At 37.1% G+C, this 23,682-nt stretch overlaps 1 protein-coding gene across 3 annotated transcripts in view; it reads left to right on the top strand.

Annotated features, from left to right (window-relative positions):
* GALNT2 (polypeptide N-acetylgalactosaminyltransferase 2) overlaps positions 1–23,682 on the top strand; it is an 87,338-nt gene that overhangs the window by 45,929 nt on the left and 17,727 nt on the right. For all 3 annotated transcript variants that reach the window (XM_030946765.1, XM_030946766.1, XM_030946767.1), the window contains exons 2-8: positions 3,422–3,512; positions 5,351–5,504; positions 10,529–10,627; positions 11,195–11,262; positions 12,166–12,231; positions 15,294–15,415; positions 22,034–22,121. In XM_030946765.1, the coding sequence (XP_030802625.1) occupies positions 3,422–3,512; positions 5,351–5,504; positions 10,529–10,627; positions 11,195–11,262; positions 12,166–12,231; positions 15,294–15,415; positions 22,034–22,121 (688 nt within the window). The remainder of the gene's footprint in view (positions 1–3,421; positions 3,513–5,350; positions 5,505–10,528; positions 10,628–11,194; positions 11,263–12,165; positions 12,232–15,293; positions 15,416–22,033; positions 22,122–23,682) is intronic.

Genomic DNA, 23,682 nt, shown 5'->3' with positions numbered 1-23,682 from the left:
CGTAGTATCATTGTAATATTTCCCAGTGAATGGACTTGAAAACTTGCAGTTTTGGATTTTTGCATGTCGTCTGCTACTGAATCAGAAATTAGTGGGAAGCAGTGACATGTTGTGTAAAATTAAAATATGCCAAATCCCTGCAACACTTGCATTTTAGCTGATGTGCACTTATTTTCTTGTTGATGTGTGTCCTGGCCTAAGAAAATAACTGCATGAGCAATGCCTGCAAAGGTTTTATTCTAGTGGTGTTCTGTGTGCATCTAATGTGTGGTCAATGTCTCTGCTAGTTGGCAGCTACCTTTTTATTTTTCAATAACTTCAAAGTGGTTGTCCATGTGCATTTTCATACCAAGTTGTAGCCTGACATTGTCAGCTCTTTTTAAAAATGTCAGGAAAATACTATTTTAAAGTATTACTAGTATTTTAATGTAGAAAAATACAGTAGCCTTTTCTTTTTAATTTTTATTCATTAAATCTCCCTCTTGTGCTCTCATGATGAAAGAGCTGTGCCTCCTCTTAAGCAGTTTAAGTTGCTTTCAATCTTCCCTTAAGCTTAGCTTTCTGTATGAATGAGTTTTGTCAGTGCCAGCATTGTTGTCTTTTACCAAGAAGATTACTCCTCAAAGGCAAGTGGCCTTTTAATATTGCATTAGAAGTTGGGATTTTGTTTCACTCAAGACAAGCTGAAAAAGCAATTCTCTCTGTGGTGATGGCAACATGGTAATGCCATTTGAACTTATGATTGATTCCTATATAGCACCAAATTACCATGCTGAAGCAGTTTGCAATCAATGATATAGAGAAACTGGGTGTGTTTATGCCTATGGTTTCAATAACTGCTTCAATCTCTTCTTGTGCTCTCAAGTTCTTGCTAAAGGATGTAACATCTTGTTTGCACCTAAAAGGTTGGGGTTTCCCACATGTACCTTCCAAAGTCTTAACTGGATGAAAGTTAGTGCTTACACCAGAGTATCAGGTTTAACTAAGTTGCCGATTTTAGAGCCACTAAATCCTAATCTAGGGCACAAAGTTCGAGGTAAATATCCCTTAATGCCCCATACTCACCCATCACAATACTGTTTTATAAGGAGTCATAGGAGGCAAGGTGAGCATCAAGCAATATACAATGACAACTTCCATCCTGGCAGCTTGGCTCACCTCAAAATGTCTGAAGGCTGTACCAAGTAGTTTCCTGAAAGGGTCACATTTATAAGAATTCAAAATGGTATTTAACCATAAGATTTCTGAATCTAACTTTGCCTTTGGCAGTTTGTTTATTTTATAAAAAACAAAACACAACAGCAACAAAATCCAAAGTGGAAGAACTTGATAAATAATTATTCTCAATGGCACATGCACCCTACCTAGAAGGATTAATGGGAAGGCAGAGTTTTACCCCAAAGACTTTAAAGGGAGGGAGACAATGAGGAAGCACTCAATAGTTTGTTTTGTTTAATTACAGGAGAAAAACCTGCATTATTACTTTTATTGTTATTTCTGCTTTTGAGCAGATGTTTTGCCTTTATTTTTCAACTTGCATGTTTTTTCGACTCATTACAGTCATCTGGAATAGTAAAGAGCTTCATTGATTTTGCAGCTACAGTTGATACTTGGATTTCAGTGCTGCTGTAGTGTCTTTAAAATGGTGCACAAAGCCAAATAATGAATGAAATACAACTTTCTCAAAACACAGAAAGTGTCTATTTCTCTGTGCTGGTGGGACTCAGTGCACAGTGACATATAATTTCCCTCATCAGTGTGAGTCATAAACATTTTCTTGAAATGTGTTGTGTGGTTTTGGGAGTGTGTTTTTGTGTTGGTGTGGGTTTTTTGTTTTTTTTTCGTTGTTGTTGTCCTAAAGCTTTCTCTAAGCAGAGGTATCAATTGAGGTTCACAGACCCCAGTAGCCCAAAGCATGTACCAATATGAGGATGTGTAGTGTAAGAACCTGTTAAAATTCCTTCTCTCCGGGATCCTTGATGCATGATGCTATGAAAAACATGCATGTATTTATATAGTAGTACTTAGTTTTTAACTGATTTAGCTGTATTTTGGGGGGGGGAAGCATCTGTATTTAGGTTTTAATTTCAGTATTTTAGAAATATGTTGCCTTTTTCAACATATTTCTAAGTATTAGTGCCAACTTAGCACTTAGAGACTTAAGCTGAATTTACATTGGAAAGTTCTGGGATGCCTTGGGACAATCTGAAATGGTATCATTTGTGGTTGAAATGTTCCCCAGCATAACTTAGGCCTGTTCCAACTACTTACTGTTCCATCAAAGAATTCCCCAGATGTGGCTTAGGAGCTGGGACAGCAGAGATATTTTCCAGTATGCACTTTGTATACCATCACCCTGCTCTGGAGACTCTAGCAGATTCCTGTAAGAGATGGGAATTGTTCTGCACTGCTTGGCTTCAGTGCACTCAGTGAGTAGTGTAGGCATAGTGTTGTATCTTCTTGCATGTTGTAGTAATGATCTTGTCTTTCTCAGGATAGTGCCAATATAACTAGTTTTATAGATGGGACTCATTTGGTGCAGATTTAAAAAAGGAAACAGAATTTCTTTCAGCAAGTGTGCAAGAACAACAGAAGCTGATGGCACTTAATTGGCTAAGTGTAGTGTACAAATTGGCATACAGTCCATGCAGTTGCTAGTTTTTTTTGTTTTAAAATTAGCCTCTTCTCCACTTCTTCCAAATGCATGATGGGGTAATTCCAGCTTCATATTTTGTATTTTTGTGGTGATAAGAATGCAAAAGTGTGGTGGTCAGGGTTTTTTTTTCTTTCCCTGTTGAAAGGAAAATGAGATTTATAGGTTCAAAATAAATGCTGGAAATTGGAGGAGGGTGTTGGTGAAACTATTTAACCCCCACCCATCTAAATCATCAATATCTCTGCAATCACAAATCCAGCAGAGTTGCCTGTGAAGCCCAGAATAAACTCCCATGACATTAACACAGGAAAATATATTGGAAGTATTTTTCCAATAGTAAGGCTGCCATTCTGGATATAATTGCTAGATAACCTGATTTCTCTTTTCAAATAACTTTCTGTTTAGGCTGTTCCTTATTAGAGCAGGGCTTTCTTCAGGTCTTGCTTAACCTTTTTGCCCACATAGCTCCTTGGAGCATAACTGATTAAAAAAAGGTGAATTCTTTTTTTAAGATAATTAGGAAATTATCTTTCCTAATAATTTCCTTTTTTTTTCTCCAAAGAAGAATTTTTACATAAATTAATTGCAAAAGCCTGACTCAATTTTTGTTGTGTTTTTCAAGAAATGGAGAAAATAATCATTGTTTCTCTTAAATCCTTGTCTTCTTGGACCACTCTAAGTTTAAAATCTGGAAAACCTAGTTTACTTTGAAGACACAAAACTAAATTAAGATTACTTTAAAGATTATGTCCTTTTTTTTTTCAGGAGGACCCAAATGATATTGACCCCAAAAGGAAAGAAGTGCATGGCAATGATGTGGAGGACAAGGCACAAAGTGTGGAGACACTACCTCCAGGTATTGCAGTAAGATTTGTTATGAAAGATCCATAGCCATAAAACATTTATCAGGGAAAGCCATAAAACACTGCAGTTGTTCTGATTCTAATAATTCTTTGTAGTTTGAAAGTACTGGGATTATTTTAGCAACATGTACTTCTCTGTGCTTATAGCTTCAGCATCCTTAAATCTTCCCTGCTTCACTGCTCCTTTGAGATAAAACAATAGGAGTGTGGTTCTTTGCTGGTATGTTTGTATTGTCCTTCAATAGGTTTGAGATACTGTAAAAGCCTCTGGTACAAAAGTAGTCCATTTCTCTTGGTGGATGATGCTGGCAGGCTACAGACAAGTCACCTTGGGACTGTTATTTTGACTGAAGATTCAGCCAAGGTTCATACTTTTTTAGGTTTATTTCTAGCTTTTGATTTGGCAGATTTTCCTAACTGTGCTGCTGGTGTACTTTATTTTTTCCTCATGCTTGCTCAGAATTTGTCACGTGTTGGAAAATAACAGAGCAACGTGATTTTTATTTTGTTTGAGTGAAATCCTCATGCCTTGAGGATGAGTTAGGAAAATTAAGTGTTAAGGAATTTTCGTTTCGTGTGAATATTTCCGTTAATTTTTTTGCTGCTTAACTGTTTCACATCAATGAGATTTCATATATCTCTACAATTGACATACTAAAGCATACAGAAAAATTAAAATTGAATTTGATTATTTTATACAATTGAAAAAGTTTAACCTGTGACGAGGACAACTACTGATGAGATAGCATCACACGTTTTGCTTCTCTTCTCTTCTATGAATCCTTATGTTTTGCTTACAAATATGTCTGGCCAAACATTTGAAATATTATGAGCTCTTGCAGAAAGAACTAACCAAGGCAAGCTTTCTTTTAAGCAGCTGGGAACTTCCACCCCCAGGAACATGTGAGATACGATTTTTCTTTTTCAGTCATAAGCTCTTTGCTATTGATGCCTTTTTTCTGTATCCTTTGACCTACCTTAACTTAGCTACTGTTTGGAGAAGGGAAATAAGACTGGTTATGTATGTATACCTTTCTGGCAAAGCCTTTACTTTGTGTATGTATTGAGAAATCAATCTCCAAAAGGTGAAGAGCCTGGCTTATTTAAGTTGGTTTCTGGCAGATATTTTCAGTTATTTGTTCTGCTTAACAGGCCTGTCTACAAATTTTGTTTCTGGTATTAGATCAGCCAATATTGCACCTTCCAGCAGTTCATATTTCCCTTTTTTTGAATGTTTATGTATTCTGGACCAAACTTTATACCTTCCCAGTGGCCTTTAGTAGTCTGTTTGAGTATTAAAGGGAATGGGAAGTGTCACAGGTTGAAAAGGAGAGCTATCAGAAGCTGGAAGGGTTGAAACTAGAAGTAAGATAAAGCGTGAAGTAGAGCAGGTCACGGCTTTTTTTCATTTCATATGTTGATTAGGAGTCTCTTATGGCTTGTTGTAGCAGACAGGAGAATTGTTACTGCAAAGCAGTATTAGAGTCTGGAATCAAACATCAGAGGTGTCACAGACAGAGCTATACACCCTTAAATCACTATTTTCTTTATTTTCAGTTAATATAGGTCAACTTCTGAATCCTTGTGGCAGTGAAGCTGGGTATTCATATTTCTGCAGATTCTTTGCATTGTTTTAAAAATTTGATACTTATTTGCAGGATAGTCTAGATAAATTTAATATACAAAAGTGAGTTTTGATGTTCCACCGTTAACACTACAGTTGAAGTTTAGTTACTTAGCTAAATATTTCATCAGTTGTGTTTGGATGACTGAATGTTGTTCCTTAAATCATGAATACTAACTTGGATATTTCCGTGTTTTTCTACCGTAGGAAAAGTTCGGTGGCAAGACTTTGATCAGGACGCCTATGTTGGTGCTACCGTGGTGCGATCGGGCCAGGATCCGTACGCACGGAATAAATTCAATCAGGTGGAGAGTGACAAACTGCGAATGGACCGCAGCATTCCTGACACCAGGCATGATCAGTAAGTGCCAAACTGAGCCATCTTGGCTTGGATTAGCCTTTCTGTATTTATTGCTCTTGAGCTGCTTTTTCTGAAGCAGGAGTTTGCAGCTTTAGAAAGGCCAGTAACAGTAAACTGCCTGATCCTTGAACAGTGGGTTAAGGAACAATAAATCTTACTCAAGTTTTTCTGTTTCCAGGACTTGCATCAGTGTGTATTATATATCCAAACTGGTGCTGCATTTCAGTCTTTGTTCCTGTTTATCTGGTGGCATTTCTTGGTTTCTGTGTTTGTAAGTCTCTTTCATGGTGAGGATGATCAAACAGTGGAGCAGGTTGCCCAGAGAGGATGTGAAGTCTCCAGGCTTAGGGATATTCGAAGCCCAGTGCAGAGCCTACTGTAGCAGGCACTGCTTCAAGGGAATTTGGGCTCAGAGATTTACCGGGGAAAGGCTATATCTGATCTTCAGGGCCACTTTGGATCTCAGTCACTCTGTGATTCTGTTTGTATATGATGATTGTCAACTCTAAACCTAAAGGAATCAATTTATTCACACCCTGGTAAACGTAGGACAGATTTATACTTCAGGCTGGTTGTGCAGTTTCAGGAAACAGTACAGTTCCCAGTAAGGAAAGATATTATTTACTATTGGTTAGAGAAAACATGCATTTTAAAAAGGATTTAATAACTTGCATGAGTCTTGCTTAAAAAAAAGTTGTTCATTAGGGCTTTGTAACTTGAAAATACAAAACCAGGTTTGGTTTGGTTTTAAAAACTAGGCAAGCCAGTCTCAAAACATATTATTAGCCAGCCATATGTGGGTAATTTGCCTAACTAATTCTACAGTTAGGATGAATGTACATTCACAGATTCGTAAGTAGAAGAAGCAAAAAAAGACCCCAGAAGAGGAAAGAGAACAGGAAGGTTCCTGTTTTCTCCCATAAAGCTCTTTAATCAGAAATGGCCTAGTGAAGAAAATTTGTGTAGAAACTCAGTCATTTTTGAAATCCCTTGTATAATAGTGTGGGTTTAGGTTTCTTATGCAAAGTAGTTGTAGATGGAGTAAAGCAAGTAATTTGTTGCTAATTGCATGTCAAAGTAGGAAGAATCTGGTGGTTCACCTGTTGTCAAGAAAGCAGTAAAAAGCACGATGTTTGTGGTGTTGTACTGAGGAGTTTCAAATTACTTTTGAGTTTTCTTCATAGCATATACTTTCCACAAGAAACGTATTCTAACTTTTTAGATCAGGTATTCTTTTCCAAGAGATCAAATTCAACTACCAACTTTTAGAAGTTTCTATGATTCAGATATGCTGAATTTGAATTTTTTTAGATACCTAATCACCTTGGGGGGGGGGGGGCATGTCTCTAAAGACAAAGGCTGTCTGTTGAGAACAACTTGAATAAGAGAGACATACAGACATAAATTATATTACGATGGCCATGTTTCTTTTAAATGTTAGTCTTGTTATTATATGCTGGCTTGCTTAAGTGTTTCCACTAAACAGAGCTGAAAAAGAACCCAGAGAGAGATGTTACTGGGGAAAGGCTATATCTGAGCTGGGATTATTACTTAGACTGTGCCATGGAGCAGATTTAAGTGCCTATCAGTCTGTGAATAGTCATCTTTTAAAGAAAAAATGAACCAAACAGTAAAACAAACTGAAGCAATCAGTTACAGTCAGTCTTACAAGCTGTTCTTAATGAGTTCCCTGCCATGTTGCATTTAGTTTTCATTCTATTTTGGGACGACCTTTCACTGCAAAAGCTGTAAAAACTGCATGAAATATTTTTTTGGGAAGTGTGCAATGGAAAGAATAAAAGCAATAGCCATAGGAAGAAGACTATCTGAGCACAAAACACTTTGAAGCATGTTAGTTTCTAATAAAATTGAAGGCAGCTGGGTTGGGATTAAGATCTCTTGTGGAGCTGTTGCAGTCTTCATTAAGGAAAGAAACCTGGGTGAAAAAATACTTTGTTTCTTCTTAAGTAATTTGTTATTAATTGTATTGATGTGTCCAAGAGGCTCATTGACTTTAAAAAAATTACATAGCAGAATTTTTTAATTGCTGAAATTTTCTAGACTGTTTAGAAAGAGTTTATCAGGATTCTGCATTACATATGTAGATGTGAGTGTAACTATGCATCTTTTTAATACTATATTATTAAGTCTATATTTACATCATGCAAACTTATACTAGCAGGAAGACAAAAAGTTTTCCTCGTGCTTTTTGTGAAAGCATGCCAGCAGTACCACCAGACACTTTTGGTTCACTCATTTTAGCTGCTTGCCTTTGTTTTAAGCAAAAGGAAGAAGGGAGAAACAGGCAGATACAACATAAGAAAGGAAGTGGAGAGAGCTCTGAGCAGGAACATGGATTCTCACTCCAGCTGATGCTCACAACTACCACTTGGGCTGATGCTCACAACAACTCTAAGAAACCTCTGGGTTTCCTTTCATTTCATGGTAGATTTGGGAAATCCAGAAAGTGACAAGTGGGTGTCACAGTTGTAATAGCAAACTCACAGAGCTGTCCTTCTGTCAATGTAAAATAGTTTCCCAAGGGGGGTAAAGGATTAAATACTCCATGTTTTTTGTGGACCAATGTTCCCCATGTATGCTTTGGAGTAGTGATTTCTGGTCACATCTTCTAGTTGATGTGTTGTGATGATTTTAAAGAATTACTGTCAAGTACTATAGCTGCACTGAACTGTTTTCTTTGTCATTTGGCACCTATTAGAAGCTTCTGACCTCACGCTTAAGCTTTATTCTTAGGTAGACAAGAAACAAACTTTCCTGTGCCTTTAGTACCAGTTGAAATGAATATTCTCCTTGCACTGTATATTTCTGCCAAAGAGTGGTTTCAAACAAATTAGAGGTTCTGGGAAAAATTATTAATTAAATGAACCAGTCCAAATCACTGGGGGAAGAAATGTACTTTTCATGTTTTAACTGATTTTTACCGACCATGTTAAACATTGAAGGTCTTGATTGAAATTTTCAGTTCAAGTTCTGTCTTAAATAAATGTATTTTTTTACTCTGCATATAAAATTGAAGTGCTGCAGCTTGAGGAGACAAAGTTTAAACTTTGTGCCAAAAATAATGACATTGTTTCTTTGGTTTGAATTTTAACTGTGGCCCTGTTGACACAGCAGAGTAGGAGGAAGACTGATATTGAGTTAGTTAAAGCAGGGATTTATGAAGAGCTGAAAACAGTGATACTTGTTGAAACATTCCTTCAGTTTTATTTGGATGACTAGAAGTCTTATTTCTCCCTCAGAAATACACAGTAGTGCTCTTCTCTTGAGTTTTCTTAAAATTGAGAGGCTTCATTGCCTTGAGTAATTCCCCCTAATATGTGATCTGGCTCAAGTGCTCTCTTCTGCAAAGAGATCAATATAAGTTTAATGTGTCTTTTTAATTATTCTAATGCAAGTCCTTTGTGTGATAACTGTGTGCATAGTAGCTCTGTCCTCTGTGGGTAATTTGAAAGCTAGCAGGATAAAGAATATCTTTGGCACCGCAGACTTTGGAGTATAATAATTACATGTCTTTTAGCTGTCTAGATGAATTGCCAGGAGCTCACAGTAGAGGAGCTGCTCTTTATTTTTCAGGAGCACAGGCATTTGAGATTTATTTGTTCCACGCGGGGCTCTAGTGACATGCACCCACCACAGAGCCAGAGACACCCCTGCTAATCTGACACAGCAGTTGCAGGCTTGGCTTAGACTGTTTTTGTGCAGAGCCAAGTGAGGTCACTGCAGCATGAGAATGTTTTGTTTCGTGCACGCACTAATGTGTGACACTATGCTTATGTTGTACCAAAAATACCACAGGTTGTTGGGTTGTTGTAGGGCGGGCCAAGGGAAGAAACACATTGCTGCTTGCTCTCTGATTCCAAGAAGGTGGAGGTTGTATTGTTTATGGTGCACGTTGCAGGTGTTTAATTGGGTGTGGAGTGGGTTTTTATAGAGGCAGAAGCCTAGTTTTAGAAGTGTGGGTGGCAAACTTCTCTTAAAAACTGGTCTGATTAATACTGCACAGATTACAGAAATTGAATTGCTGAAATAAGTACTGAAATGAATCGCTGAATTTGCTCCAGGTGTATGCTAGTTGGGTTTATTCTTTCTGAAGACAGCTAGGCCTGTTAGAACTCTAGCCTTAATTAAAGGACATGGAAGAAATACATCACTGGTGTGTGTCACTGCACAAATGGCAGTCAGTATTGTGACTTGTCACATTGTAGTGCTTTTGGCATAAACTCAATATACATTGTTTTCTAGAACTGTTAGTTTCTAATACAATGAGCATATCTTTTTTAGGTTTATTTTATTAGATTAAATAGCTTAACTGTATGTAGTCCTGAAGGAAGCATTTTGGGATTTGCTTCTTTTTGCTTATTATATGAATTTCAGGTTTCTAGAGGTGATGAAAAATTAGTTGACATAGGTAGAATATTTATTATCTTTATGGTTTGGAAGGATATGGTTTTGTGTTTAGTTGGCTCAGCATTGTCACAGCTAACTCTGTTTTTCAAGTTCTGAATATTCACGATCCTTACAAGTTCTCATTAGAATGGAAAACTAGTTTTATCTATGAGTATGGCCAGGATGTTACAGGAGCTTTAAAAATAAAGGGAGAAGTGGACACATGCCATTCTGAAGAAGAAACGTGGTAGCCTGTGACCTGTGCATTTTTGTTGAAAATATGCTTATTGCCTTGAATGCTTTTAGTGTAAAAGAAGGGCTCTGGTTTCATACTCAGCTGCACAAAAGACATTTGATATAGTGCAGTGATGATGGTCTGGTGACTTGTCTGAACCTGCCCATATCTGCCACTGACATTTTAGTCTTGTGTGTACTAAAACAGCTGCCAAAACTGTCAAAAGACAGGTTGATTATAATCTCACTTGAAAACAAGCTATTTCATTCTTCTTAGGCAGCATGTCTGTGAGTTTAATAAATAAATGCTTTGCAATGAAGGCAGTGTCCCAAGCCTGGGATGTAAAAGTTAGGTTGAGCTGACAAGGTTTTGTTTCTTTCAGGTGCCAGCGGAAACAGTGGCGGATAGACTTGCCAGCCACCAGTGTGGTGATCACCTTTCATAATGAGGCAAGATCTGCTTTGCTTCGAACTGTTGTCAGGTATGCACAAGAGAGCCTTATTTTTCTTTAAGGCCATTCATTTCTGTCAGCTTGTGATAAGAAAGGGAAGTAACAACCCATTATTGAACTATTTGCAGAGGAAAAGGTAAGTTTTAATTTCATTGAGATCTTCAGTTCTTACATCCTGAAATAGTGATGTTAAACAAAATTGCTCACCTTAACTAAAATGCATGAACGTATGGGACTGATTATCAGATGATGTTTGGAGGCTGGCTGTTCCAAGAAGAAGTCAGGGTAGATGGATTCCCAGGTGATATTTGACTCAAAGATATCTGCAAAAGTTTCATGTTGGACATTGTCTACTGCACTGATTTCTGGGAGCTGGAATAGTGGAGGTGGGGGAGGTAGGGAGGCAGGGAAGAAGGAGCACACAAAATTAAACATGTGCCTCTTTTCATGCTTTTTTGTAAGAACAGACCATCAGCTGTTGTTAAAAGTAACATCCTGGGCTAGATTCTACTGCAGCTTAACTAAGTAACTGCTTTTCTGACATTATTTTGGAAAATTAACACTGCTGGAATGATTTTTTGTTTTGGTCTGTTTCAGTGTCCTTAAAAAAAGTCCATCACATCTTATTAAGGAAATCATACTAGTGGATGACTACAGTAATGATCGTAAGTACTTTTATAGGATCCTACCTTACTGTGCTTATTCTGGTAGGATTTCCTGATGCTGATAGGTGAATCAGTTGAGAATAGGACACATGAATAGGAGTTGGCAGAGACTTGTTCAAAACCAAGTCTTAACTCTTCCATATCTGTCACTGTGGAAATGTGAAGTCTCTATAAATATTTCCAGTATATCTTGTCCTTCAGCTAACAGGAAATAATAAAAGTGTATCTTTAAAAAGAGCTTTTTCATAGTATGTTATCTTAAATAAAAGTAAAACCCATGGTTCTTGCAACAAATATTTTTGTAGTGCTGTTTTAAACAAATGCCTGTCTCCATCAGTCTCAGAAAAAAAATCTTACGAAATCTAAAATAAGTCAATATCTTGTAGGTACTAGTGTATCATGACATAAGTTTAAACAGTTGAAATTGACCTCAGAGTAATATTTCTTAGAAGAAGCTAATATATATATTTGCATTAATACTTTCACTAATACTAGCTTAGGTCAGGTTTGTCTTAATGTTGGTTAGAAAGTGAGCTTTCTTATAGGCAGTGAACGCAGTTTATTTAATCTTATGGAAGTTTTTTCTCTATGTAATGTAGAAACTTTCTTAAGTAAGCAAATAGAAAATAGTTAAATAAAATTATTTCAAGACTGTAAAATTAAGCTAGCTTTAAGTAACATGGTGAGTGTAGTAATTTCTTAACCTGGTAATATTTCTTTATTTCTTGTGAGATGAGTAACTAATTATGACCACAAACATTTTCACCTACAAAGCTTTTGTTTTCTTTGAAGATGGCCTCTCTTCTGGTATACAAATGTTGGATGCGAAACTGATTCTCATCGCTTGATTTTTTTTTCTTTATTTTTTAGATTCTTAAAGTTATTACTGTTTTTTTTTTTAAGCTGATGATGGGGCTCTCTTGGGAAAAATTGAAAAAGTACGAGTTCTTCGGAATGATCGGCGAGAAGGTAGGCTTAATTTTAAGGAAGTAAGATACAAATTCCACTGTGCTGCCTTATCTGTTAGTTTTCATCAAGTCTTTTCAAGGAATATTCTGCTTTGCTTTCCTTATTGGAAGAGAGATCTTCACTTTATAAATCTACTAGTAGAGGGAATAAAAAACTGTAATTGTGCAGGTAAAAACAGTAATTGTGATTGTTTCCGTATTGTTCTGTGCACAATTGCCCATGGTTGGCTTTTAGAGTGTGAGCTTCCTTCAGGAATTGCATTTAATCTTCAGCCTTTCCTTTCTCTTCCTGCACTGAATCCTTAGTTAAGCTGCTTCCATAGTATGCAAGATCTCACTGTAAAATGTATCTGTGTTTGAAATGATGCAGCTTAAAAATAGCCCTCTTTTTTTGCTGGTTCCCTTATTAGATATCATTTTATGGATTTAGTTATGGGCAGTCAGACAAACAATTTGCTTTGACTAGAGGGCTTGAGGAGCCAGGAGGGCTGCGACCAAGTATGCTGGTTTTTCTGAAGCCAGTGTGCCCTGTAACAAATTTGTCTTACATTTGTGTTTTCTTCTATGTTGCTTTATAAATTGTGGTCTCACATGACTGAGCCCTTCAGTCAGCAGTTCACTGACAGTGATGTTTAAAGTATTAGATGCAGGCAACTGTTATCTACAGCTGTTTGAAATAATAACTGAGATTTGACAGTTGAAATAGCTGACTGAATTAGCACATATGTGCTTGCTAATTTTTATAAGCTTCATCTTCCAGACTGCTGGCCAGGCCTTGGGAAGAGCTGGAATCATTAGATTGTCAGGAACTGGAAACTACATGCCCAAAACATGTGTTGTCCCATAATTAAAGTTAGTGAAATAACTGATGGGTTCTTAGTGTTTAAATATTCTGATTGGAATATACTTGTGAACAAAGGCTTATTAGGAAAGCAAGTCTTTTATGACTTGCCATGGTTGCCAGGTTCTGAGTAAGTTAATGTCATTTTTCAGTGCATCACTTGAAGATGGAGGTAGCAGTAAGGAAAACACAGAATGAAGTAACACATTTTTGATGTTTGTTTCTTTTAGTAATCTTAAATATTAATTTGCAATGCATATACAAATACATGGTTAGGAATGTGTATCTGTATATCTGAAAATTAAATATAACTTGCCAAATCTATTATGTCAGAAGAGCACAAATATTTGCAGATAGAAGACAGATAGTATCAGTTTGTATCTTTGTGAGATTAAGATTAAATATTGCACAAACAAATGAAATTCAAGAGAATTAGTGAAATTTACCAATGTGTAGGGTGCTAAGAGTAGCTCAGTAGTGTGAACAATAGAGGAAAACAGTGTGTTTTAAAGAAAAAGTTGAGGTGAAGAGATGGTGTCAGTTAAGGGGGTGACATAAACTGCTGTTCTTTCAAAAATAAATATTAGCGGCTATTAGTCTCATCTCTAGTACCAGAGTTTGTTATGGGAACAGATGTGTTTTAGGGTGTGGTAGTCTACAGAACAAATGTTCAGTGGAACCTTTTCAGCTCTATTCATTATAAGCCTGAATGTGATTGTGGAGGACTCAATGACCAAAGTGCTAACGTCCATTTTTTTAAACTCTGAAATTAGAAACACTGTTGTGTGTTTTCTGTAGAATTAGAGTAAAACAGTAGGGTCTTCAATAATATTATTTAGAAATAATAAGCTCTGGAGGGAGGAATTGGAGAAGTTAAAAAAAACTATAGCAATAGTGCTTGAGGAATGGTTTGATATGGAAAAACTGAACAGAACAGATTCAAAGGGTGAAATTAAGGCACCAGCACTAAGTCTATGAGGTACACTTAGGTGTCAGTGTGGCACAGATAAAATGTAAAATGTTGGAGAGCCAGGGCACAGCATGTATCTGGAACTGTGCTCACACTTGAAATAAGAGATAGGAAAAGGATCTTGATGGGGCTGTTATTGAATGTTGGTCAGAGCAAACAAGCTTTTCCTCTTAAGCATCTTGTGTTCTGTTGGCATAGTCATGTTTTGCATATTTATTTTATAAAGAGAGTCGTAAGTAACAGGCTGGTCTCTTTTACAGTAGTTCTGTTGAGGGAGGAAAATATCTGAAGAAACCAGAACCGATTTAGTGGGAAACAATGAAGAAAGAAAAAAAAACCAAACCAAAACAAAGCTAAAAAGGAAAAAAAGCCAGAACAGAACAGACTTGGCTTTGGTCTCACATGATAAAAAGAAATCAATGAATTTCTGAATAGTAGTAGAAAAAAGTAGGTAGGAAATTTGCAAAGGAATGGGAGGAAGCTTGCTATGTGTGTATTTATAGCAAGGGACTTCAAGGATTGGTGAGGTCATCCAGTGAACAGATTGTAAAAGAAAAGGAAGAAAAGGAGCAGGGTAAATCTGTGAGAGTATCTCTGTAATCGAGACGCAGACAAGGGAAGAACAGTTTGGTTTGGCCAGAAGTTTCTGCCTAAAGATAGCTATTCAGAACAGACAAACCCCAAACAAACTGCAAAACAAGAGAATGGCTGTAGTCACAGAGGAAAGACAAATGGGTTGGGGTAAGGCTCTCAGATGGGAATTAATCAAGCTTGGTTATTTCTTGGAGAAGTTCATAGGAGACTGTACAGACTCTGGTAAGTACTAAGATGGGGGGTGGCAAAAAGGTGGGGAGGGTAAGTTAATGATAGTGCTTTCCTTAGTTGCATAGTACAACTTTAGGGGACATACTTGTTTTCAGGTCCAATCTTAAGTAAGATTTATTGGTGTAAATACCACTTAGGGTAATACAGATCACTCTGTATTTGTGTATCGCTTGTTTTGAAAAGGTACTTTGCTTCTGCTTAAATCAGATGGAAACTGTAGAGTGCAGTAGGCTGGGCACTTGCAGGCTGTTTGGTGTGAAGTCATTTCACTAAATTCTTAATGAGCATCTGATTTTGATAATGGAGCTTGTGTATTTGCCCTGTCTGAGTAATTTAACTGACTGCTAACTTAGAATGCAATAGTTTCTCACTACTGTTGATTGTTTTCCCCAGGGAGTACTTAAAACTTTCTGTCTTTACTTCTCAGGCCTGATGCGCTCCCGTGTCAGAGGGGCAGATGCAGCACAAGCCAAAGTGTTGACCTTCCTGGATAGTCACTGTGAGTGCAATGAACATTGGCTGGAACCGCTTTTGGAAAGAGTAGCTGAGGTGAGTAAAGAGTTGTAAAGTAATTTCCTGAAGAAGCAGCTTTTAAATTTTAAAGCCATCTGGTTTATACTAGATTAATTTTATTCATTTTCCTGAGGAAGCTTTTTCCCTGATTTAAGATGATGGAGATGATTGGAGTGTTCTGTGATTAAAACATATTTTTGTTCATTTAATCTGTGAACACAGGAACATAAAATCTGAATATTTATTACTGTCTTGGCAAGTAATTCAAATATATGCTTCCTTGGTTCTTTGGGGACTGCCTCAGTAAGCTGAAAATCTTTAGAGCAAAGTATGATTCTCCTCTACCAGTATCATCTTGATGTGATTCAGTTTACCTGAATCTTTATGCTGCATTAAAATTCAGTGTGATAATAGGAGAGAGGATGACTTGTCAAACCAAATTCTCATGGAAACTAGCAGGAACTAGAGGCTCTCAGCCTCTATGAAAATGATGCTTAGTCTGTGTCCTGGAAAAGCAATTGAGAGGATTGAGAGTTAAACTATACTGTTTTCTCCAGGGGTTGGTTATACTTGTTAACTTGCTGTGGAAGAACTCAGTTGAAGTGGAAATGGAATGAAGTGTGATTCCAAAAAAGCACTAAGAAACACTCAAGACAACAGGGTTTTTATTCTTTCTTAATTGCATTCCCTTTCTGGAAAGCTAGTCTTGCAGGAAAGTTTGGTTCCAAAATACTTCTGATCAAAATGGCTTTGCTAAGCTACTCTGTTTGGTTAATGCCCCGTTCTCCACTTATCCGCCTTATGCTTTCCTTTGCATTCCCCAAAAGCAGAAAGGGGGAGAGGAAGGAAGCAAACCCTGTATACTCATTATGCCAATGAAGAAGCTGTCAATTGGTGACTGATTTTCTTTATTCTGTTTGGTTCTGTGATCTGTTTAGAATCATAAAATCATATAGGTTGGAAATGACATTTAAGATCATTGAGTCTAGCTGTTACCCAAGCACATGCCAATCCCATTATTAAACTATGTCCCTGAAGTGCCACATCTACACATCTCTTAAATAAATACCTCCAGGGATGGTGACCCCTCCACTTCCCCGGGCAGTCCGTTCCAATGCTTGACCACTCTTTCAGTGAAGAAATTTTTCCTAATACCCAATCCAAATCTCTGTGATGTAACTTGAAGCTATTTCCTCTTTCCTGTGCTTGTTACTTCTGAGAAGAGACTGATCTCCACCTTGCTGCAAACTTCTGTGAGGTAGTTCTACAGAGTCATAAACTCTCCCCTGAGACTCCTTTCTCCAGGCTAAACACCCTCAGCTCCTCCTCAAAAGGCTTGTGTTCCAGACCCTTGATAGTTTCCTGTTACTTTTCCCTGGACACACTCCAGCACCTCAATATCTTGGAGTGAGGAGCCCAGAAAAGGACCCAGGATTTGGGGTGTGGCCCCAGCAGTGCTGAATACAAAGGGATGATCACTTTTCTGGTCCTGCTGGCCACACAGTTGCTGATCCAGGCCAGGATGCCATTGACCTTCTTGGCCACCTGGGCACAGCTGGGTCATGTTCAGCTGCTGTCAATCAGCATCTCCAATCCTGTAGGTATTGCATGAAATTGTGAATCAAGTGCAGAACCTGGCACTTGGCCTTGTTGAACCTCTTAAAATTGGCAATAACCTGTTAGATTTACTAGGTGTTCCAGAAATACTGCAAGTTGCCCAAGACACAGCAGCAGGTGAAGTCCTGTTTTAGAGTAGAAATAACTAATCAGCTCAAACCTGGACACTGTTAAAGTACCTAGAGCCTAAAAAGCCCTTGAACATAAGTACCATAGCACTTCCTCCTATTTTTGTTGCAGCTTCAGAAGGATTGGGGGAATTTCTCTGTAATTATTAACTAGGAAAATAAACTTGAAGGCATGAAATATATCTCTAAAAGAAGTGGAGAATACTTGCAGCTAAAGCACTAATGAATTCTAGGACATGGGAACTGTTTTCAGGCCTTTTGTGTAAACTATTTGAAGCATCTATTTATTCAAGAAATAAGACGACAAGTGGTTGTTTTGGTCAGCAAAACCCTGCATTTGGTAAGACAGTTACTTGATAATTTTCCCATTTCTTTATATATGACTTTTTGCAGGTCATACTCATTTATCTTTCTGAAACTGATACGGAATTTGAAAAAGCGTTACCTTTTCATTGTAACAGAATGTAAAACCTCTTAGCAAATTGCTGGCAATTTTGTGAAGATCCAGCATTGAATGGAGTGTATTAGGTTGGAGAAGCTGGTGCATATTTTGCTTCTTGCAGCAGCTATATTTTAGTGGCATGTGAATTATTAGATCCTTCAAAACTCACTGCTTCCAGTTGTCACCATAGTACACACTAATTGTGTACCACTGAATAGTTTTCAGCTGTATGAATATATTTTTCTCAGTCTTAAAAGATTGATGTACTGTTAAATAAATAATGGATATAGAATTCCATTTAACTGTCATCTGCAAAGATTCCCAGCCAACAGCTATGGGGATTGAAAAAGCAGCTTTTAAGTTTTCTGGTTGTTCAAATAATTAAGGCCGAGTTAGTGTTTATATATTATATATGATAACTCTTTGTTATTTTAAATGGATTAATTCAGCTCACAGGGCAGACAGTATGTTAGTTGATGTTAATTGGCAGCATTTTTTGATAGTCTCAGTGACAAGAAGCTGAATAGACATGAACGCTTTTCTGCTCACTGGTAGCTTTTTTCAGGTCAGGGCTCCTGTTCATGAATACTGTGTTTTCTGATAGGCAGCTGCTTCTATTGTATATCTGGTGGAAAGAGTGTTTTGTTCTTCTTTTTTTTCTTTCTGTTCCAGAATTGCCCACTTGGCATTTATTTTTGTTGCAGTGTTAGGAGATTAGTAGTGTGTGTTACAATATAAGAATTTACAGCTTCCAAGAAACAGTCTGAATCAAGTCAGTTCTGCAGAACTCTATCTGATGTGCTATAACCGCTTTAGAAAGCTCTGCCTCTGACACCTGAGATATCAAACTTTCCTCCTGAACTGAAGCATGATCCATCCCACAGTTTTCTTCTAAAAGATGGTTTCCTGGTTAGAATATCTTCCTTTTTTCAGGAGCCATGTTTGCCTAGCATTTCTGGAGGGGGTCTGATTCTGCTAGGGACTTTTCTACAGCACTTTGACCAAAAGCTCAATGCAGAAGCAGCATACACACAAGATGACCACTTTAGAGTTCAGAATGTTTACAGATACTATTGTAACCTAGAGCTGGTGTACCTTTTGCTCCTTCCTGGAGTGTGGTTTTTTGCTTGATTCTTAAGGCTACCTTTTATGCCCTCTAGATTTTTTGTGTGTGTGATTAAATGAGGAGACAGTGGAGGTTAACCCTTTGATTCCTCAAAAATGTCAGCATAGTAATAAGTATACATAGTCCTGAAAACATCAATAACTACTAGCAATTTCATGGGCACTCATCTACTTGGCTTTTTCCTTTTCAAATTTCTAAACACTTTGACATTCTGTTCTTAGAATTCAGCAATTGTGTGAGAAAAATAAATTCAAAGATTCTGGTGCAGAACTGAACTAATCTGTTTTCATAGCATAGCAGTAAATCCTCTGTCGCATTTAGGAAGGTATTTTTAAACAGAGATGGTCTTAAAAGGAAGAAATAACTAAGATTAAGAAGTGAGATGTGGTTTGCTTTTTCATGTCTGTCTCAGATTTTTTGACTTTGAGTGAGTCCACTTCTATCTGATGCTAAAAGGAAAATATTTATATTTTCTCTTAAGAGTGTTGTGAGGTTTAACCTTTGAAGTGTTGTGAGACTTTTAGAAGAGGGAAGCAATGAATGCAGAATCTCGAGGATAATTTCTCGTGGTTTATAAGAACAATATATAAAGCCTAATTCTCTAGAGTATTCAGAACTTCCTTATAAATTGTCAAGATGATGTGGTTTGCTACAAATTTTCAGGTGCTAGAGACTTGCAGTGTTTGCAGGCTATTTCTTTTAATTATGTTCACCAAGAAGTACATGGCTTTCCAGTTGCACCTTCCATTAGAAGGCAAAAGATTTTCTACATTAAATTATCCTAAAACAAGGTACTTATTTATCCATGGTGTGATTAAAGGAGCCAGCTGCTTTTTAGTCTTTTAAATGAATGAACTCTGTAATTTGGAGACCCACAAGCTTTCTTAGCAGTCTCTGCATTAACAACTTTCTAGTGCTCTGCAAAGCATCGCCTTAAGAATGTACAGAGCTTTTTTCTGTTTTGCTACTGAGCAAATCCTGTAATTTCAAGTCACAGAAGGGCAGCACATTTCCAAGCCAACAATGTGAGGGTTATACATTGGACTGAATGCACATAGCCTGGGTATTTGGCTGTCAGTGAAACAACTGGGAGTTGTTTAAATATACTAGGTGTAGCAAATGGTGTTAGTGTGGTGTTGCACTGATACTGATAAAAATAATCAGACCAGCAGTAAAAGCCCAGCTGTATAGAGACAACATGCTACCTGCTTATGCAGCTTGGTGGACATAAGCTGAAGCCTAAATGAAGCTCTGCCTAATGTGGCACCTGATAACTTGGGCAGCTCTTACCACCAGTTTCAACCTGGCCAAGTAGTACCATTTGAAAAAGAAATCTTCTTCAAAAATACTTTTAGAGAGGGGCATGGATGTATAAGCTGTCTCAATTTCAGCTAAGGAATAAATGAGAAAGAAAGGAAGGATGTTTTCATTTTTGTATTTTATGCTCATAGGTATACTGTGAATAACTGGACAGGTCGATATCTTGTCTCATCAGTCTTTATTTAAAGGAGTTTCCTAATTCTATCACTATATATAGAATGCCTAAAATAAGGGCATGGGTACATCTAAAGCATTTCAGTGATGTAGGAAGGTATGCACACACACACACACACACAGAGGGCTTTGCAGTGAAGTAAATTGTAATTGCCTCCCAAGTACAACACAGTTAGCAAAACTGTGCCTTGCTGGTCATTGCAAACATGGGCTTGAGGCTATCACTAGCAGAAATAGGAGCTAAAGATGTGATCCATGGAGGAATATGACAGGTTGGCCTTTTTTTGTTTGTATTTCTAGTTTGCTTTAGACCAAATGAATAAATTCTCAGTAGGAGACCAGATTAGATGTTATATTACATTTCTCATAAAAGCAAATTTTTAGCCTGGTTGGCATAGCTGCAGTGATAGTAAAGGGAGTGGAAAAAGCAATGTGTCTTCAGCTTTTCACTTAGTCTTCAGCTTGAATTCTCTTGGGCTGGCTTGAATTCTTCTTTTGGATGATACAGAAATTCATGACCTTTTGCTCACTCAGGCAGAATGACCTAGTAGATGCCATTTATGTAATTAGGGCTGATTTAAAATCAGCAGAGATTGAATAGTTAAGATTCAATAAAAAGAAAATGGGTGTTGAAAGTTCTTATTGGACTAAGCAAAGCATTTGTCTAAGTTGCTTTTAAGTCTCTTCTTATGACCTCAAGCTATTTTCATACTAATTTGGTTCCAGTCTGCTCTGTATAATACTGGTTAGTAAGGGGGATACATTGCTTGAACCATCACCACCATGTAGAGTTTGTGTGGTGTTGTTTCAAGACATATTTATAAAATAAATTCCTAAAACTGAGATGTTTAGGTTGTATTTCTTTTAACCATGAGAACAGTTTCTCTATAATAGGAGTTACCAAAATACCTCCTGTTTGTTCAAAACATTTTTTTATATTCACAGATTTGATGATATGCTGTTCTGAAGTTATCTGTTCTCTGAATGATGTTAAATTGTGCAGCTCCAAACTTTTATTTTGAATTCAAGCAGTAACTCATGGAGACAAACTGGCTTAACCATGATACTGCATTTCTAACATTAGATGAGTCTTATTTTAGAACACTGAGGTCTTGTGATTCTGCTGGATAATACACATGGAGTTGCTGGAAAGATTTTTGTTCTTAAACTATTTTGGCAAAAACATCAGTTAAAATAATTAACATTGCTCAGAATAGTATACGAGACCATGGTTGGATAGAGGACTGTGGTTATCTGTACCACTGGAATCTTAACTGCTGGAGATTAATAGTATCCATGAGTCTGAGGTACTTTTTAGGTTCTCTTTCCTACTTGAGTATCTGTTATTGAAGTGTGATTCTTCTAGTGTGAAATGGATTGGCATTAACCTAAGACCTTTCTGATTGCAGAAAGACCTAAGTGTCCCTTAAAGGTTGCAATAATAAGACTGTAGTCCACTGCATGGCTGGAGACTTGCTGTGAAAAATATGAATTGTCTGGATGCTTTTCTTTGCACTGGGTTTAAAACTTAAGAATGGAAGGGCTGTTTGCTTGAATGCCTTTAGAACCACAGGTTTTCTGCCTTCTTCAAGAGCAAGTCAGAAGAGGGGGCTTGCTGAATGAAAGTAGCCTAGAATAGAAAGAGGATTTCCAGTCATACCCTATGGTTTCTGCTCTCTGAAGCAGTGCTGAGCAGTGCTATTCACAGCACAGGCTCTTTGGAAGTAGGGGGAGAGCTGGGGAGACATGCTAATGAAATCCTGCTGAACTGTTCAACATCACATCCTGCCTGAATTTTTATATAGTGATTTCATTATTTCAATATTACTTTCTAACATTTATTTTAGGACAAGACCAGAGTTGTGTCTCCTATTATTGATGTAATTAATATGGACAACTTCCAGTACGTGGGGGCGTCAGCTGATTTAAAAGGCGGTATGTACCTGTACTGGAATACAGACTTTAAAAAACCCATCAAGAATCAAAGCTCATAATCACTGCAGTTGTGGAATGGGCAATTAACATACTGTTCTTCCCTTTCCTAGATCTAGTTTCAAGTTCCATAGGTCACTTGCTTCTTGGCTTGGATTTTAATTGGCCTTACTGTTCTCTGCTTTAGAAGTTCATCTTTATTATACTAATTCTTGTAAGTTTATGCTGCCTTTTACCAATATGCAAGACTTGCTCCAAGGTTTGTAGGGTTGTGTAAATGTGTCAGAAAAAGCTAATAGCCAGAGCTTATGGTTCTCTTTTTAGATAACAAAGGCTTTAATTGCTCACTAGTTTAGAAGCCCATCCACAATGCAGTGTCTATGAGGTTTTTTTCAAGATGCTGGTTTGCTTAAAAAATTAAACTCTTCTGAATAAGCAGAAGGCTTTGGAATGTGTTTAAAAAAATAAATGTTTGTTAGCCATGATCTGTAATTGTGAAAACACTCACATGTGACTATGAAAATTTGTAGTATTTATACCTTTGCCATTGAAAATATCCCCAGTTAAACGGAGAAGTACTACAATTTCAATATGGCTAGGTAGTGTAAAGTATTGACAGCAAATAGCAAGAAGAATTTTGAAGCCCTAAATAAGAATAAATAAAAAAATTATTCTCATCTTCTTTCTCAAAGAGGGATAGGGCAACTACATGCTAAACTCCTTACTTATCACAGATTTTTAAAACTTCTTTAAGTGCTAACAAAAATCTAATATTTAAAATAGTTGTTCTCTACCCACTTATCCCCCTTTTTCAACTATTATTTGTAAATAATTGTTCCTACAACCCTGGAAACACAACTGTCTGCATAAAAGGTCTAAAATGAGCCACAATATAAAAATTAGAGTGCTGTTCTCAGAGTGTCCTGTCTTTTTCTGAATGGATTTCCTGAAGTGAGGAAGGAAAAAACAGTTTCCAATCTATTATTTTAGATTCTAGTCTCTGACTGGTCACCTAGGTTGTTGCAGTGAACTAAAATAAAAGCAATATTTTCATAATGTTGCATATGCTCCAGTGATCTGGAGGTGAGAGGTTCTATGTCCTTTTAATTAATGTTTTGAAATGACACCTATGGTGCATATATTCACAGTATGCTAATGTATAATTCTGTGCTATTGTATGTGCCAGCATTATTAAACCTTAAGGCCCTTACCCAATCTATTCATTAAATATTAACTACAGAAATCTCTATACCATTGTGTGGCTTTTATTGTTGTCTGCAGGAGCAGTAGGAGGAATTCTTTATTGAAGCCTTAGATCAGGTTGCTGCTGGGTTCATGCTAAATTCTTCCCAAGTTAAGTGGGAGAGGATTGAGAGATTGTTTCATTACTACTGGCCTTCATGCTTTATCTTTTAGTTTATGTTACCTAATTTGTTCATTTATCTGTTATTTTTTAGTACTAATTTTTTTCCTTGTGTACACGGAAAGAGATTGGGTTTTTCATTTTTTAAGGTGCATGAATCCTACATACTTATGATTGAGGAGTGAGAAACTGTCTTTTTTG

This window comes from Camarhynchus parvulus, chromosome 3, assembly GCF_901933205.1.
Source record: "Camarhynchus parvulus chromosome 3, STF_HiC, whole genome shotgun sequence".
NCBI classification, from domain to species: domain Eukaryota; kingdom Metazoa; phylum Chordata; class Aves; order Passeriformes; family Thraupidae; genus Camarhynchus; species Camarhynchus parvulus.
This window is presented reverse-complemented; position numbering and strand designations above follow the sequence as displayed.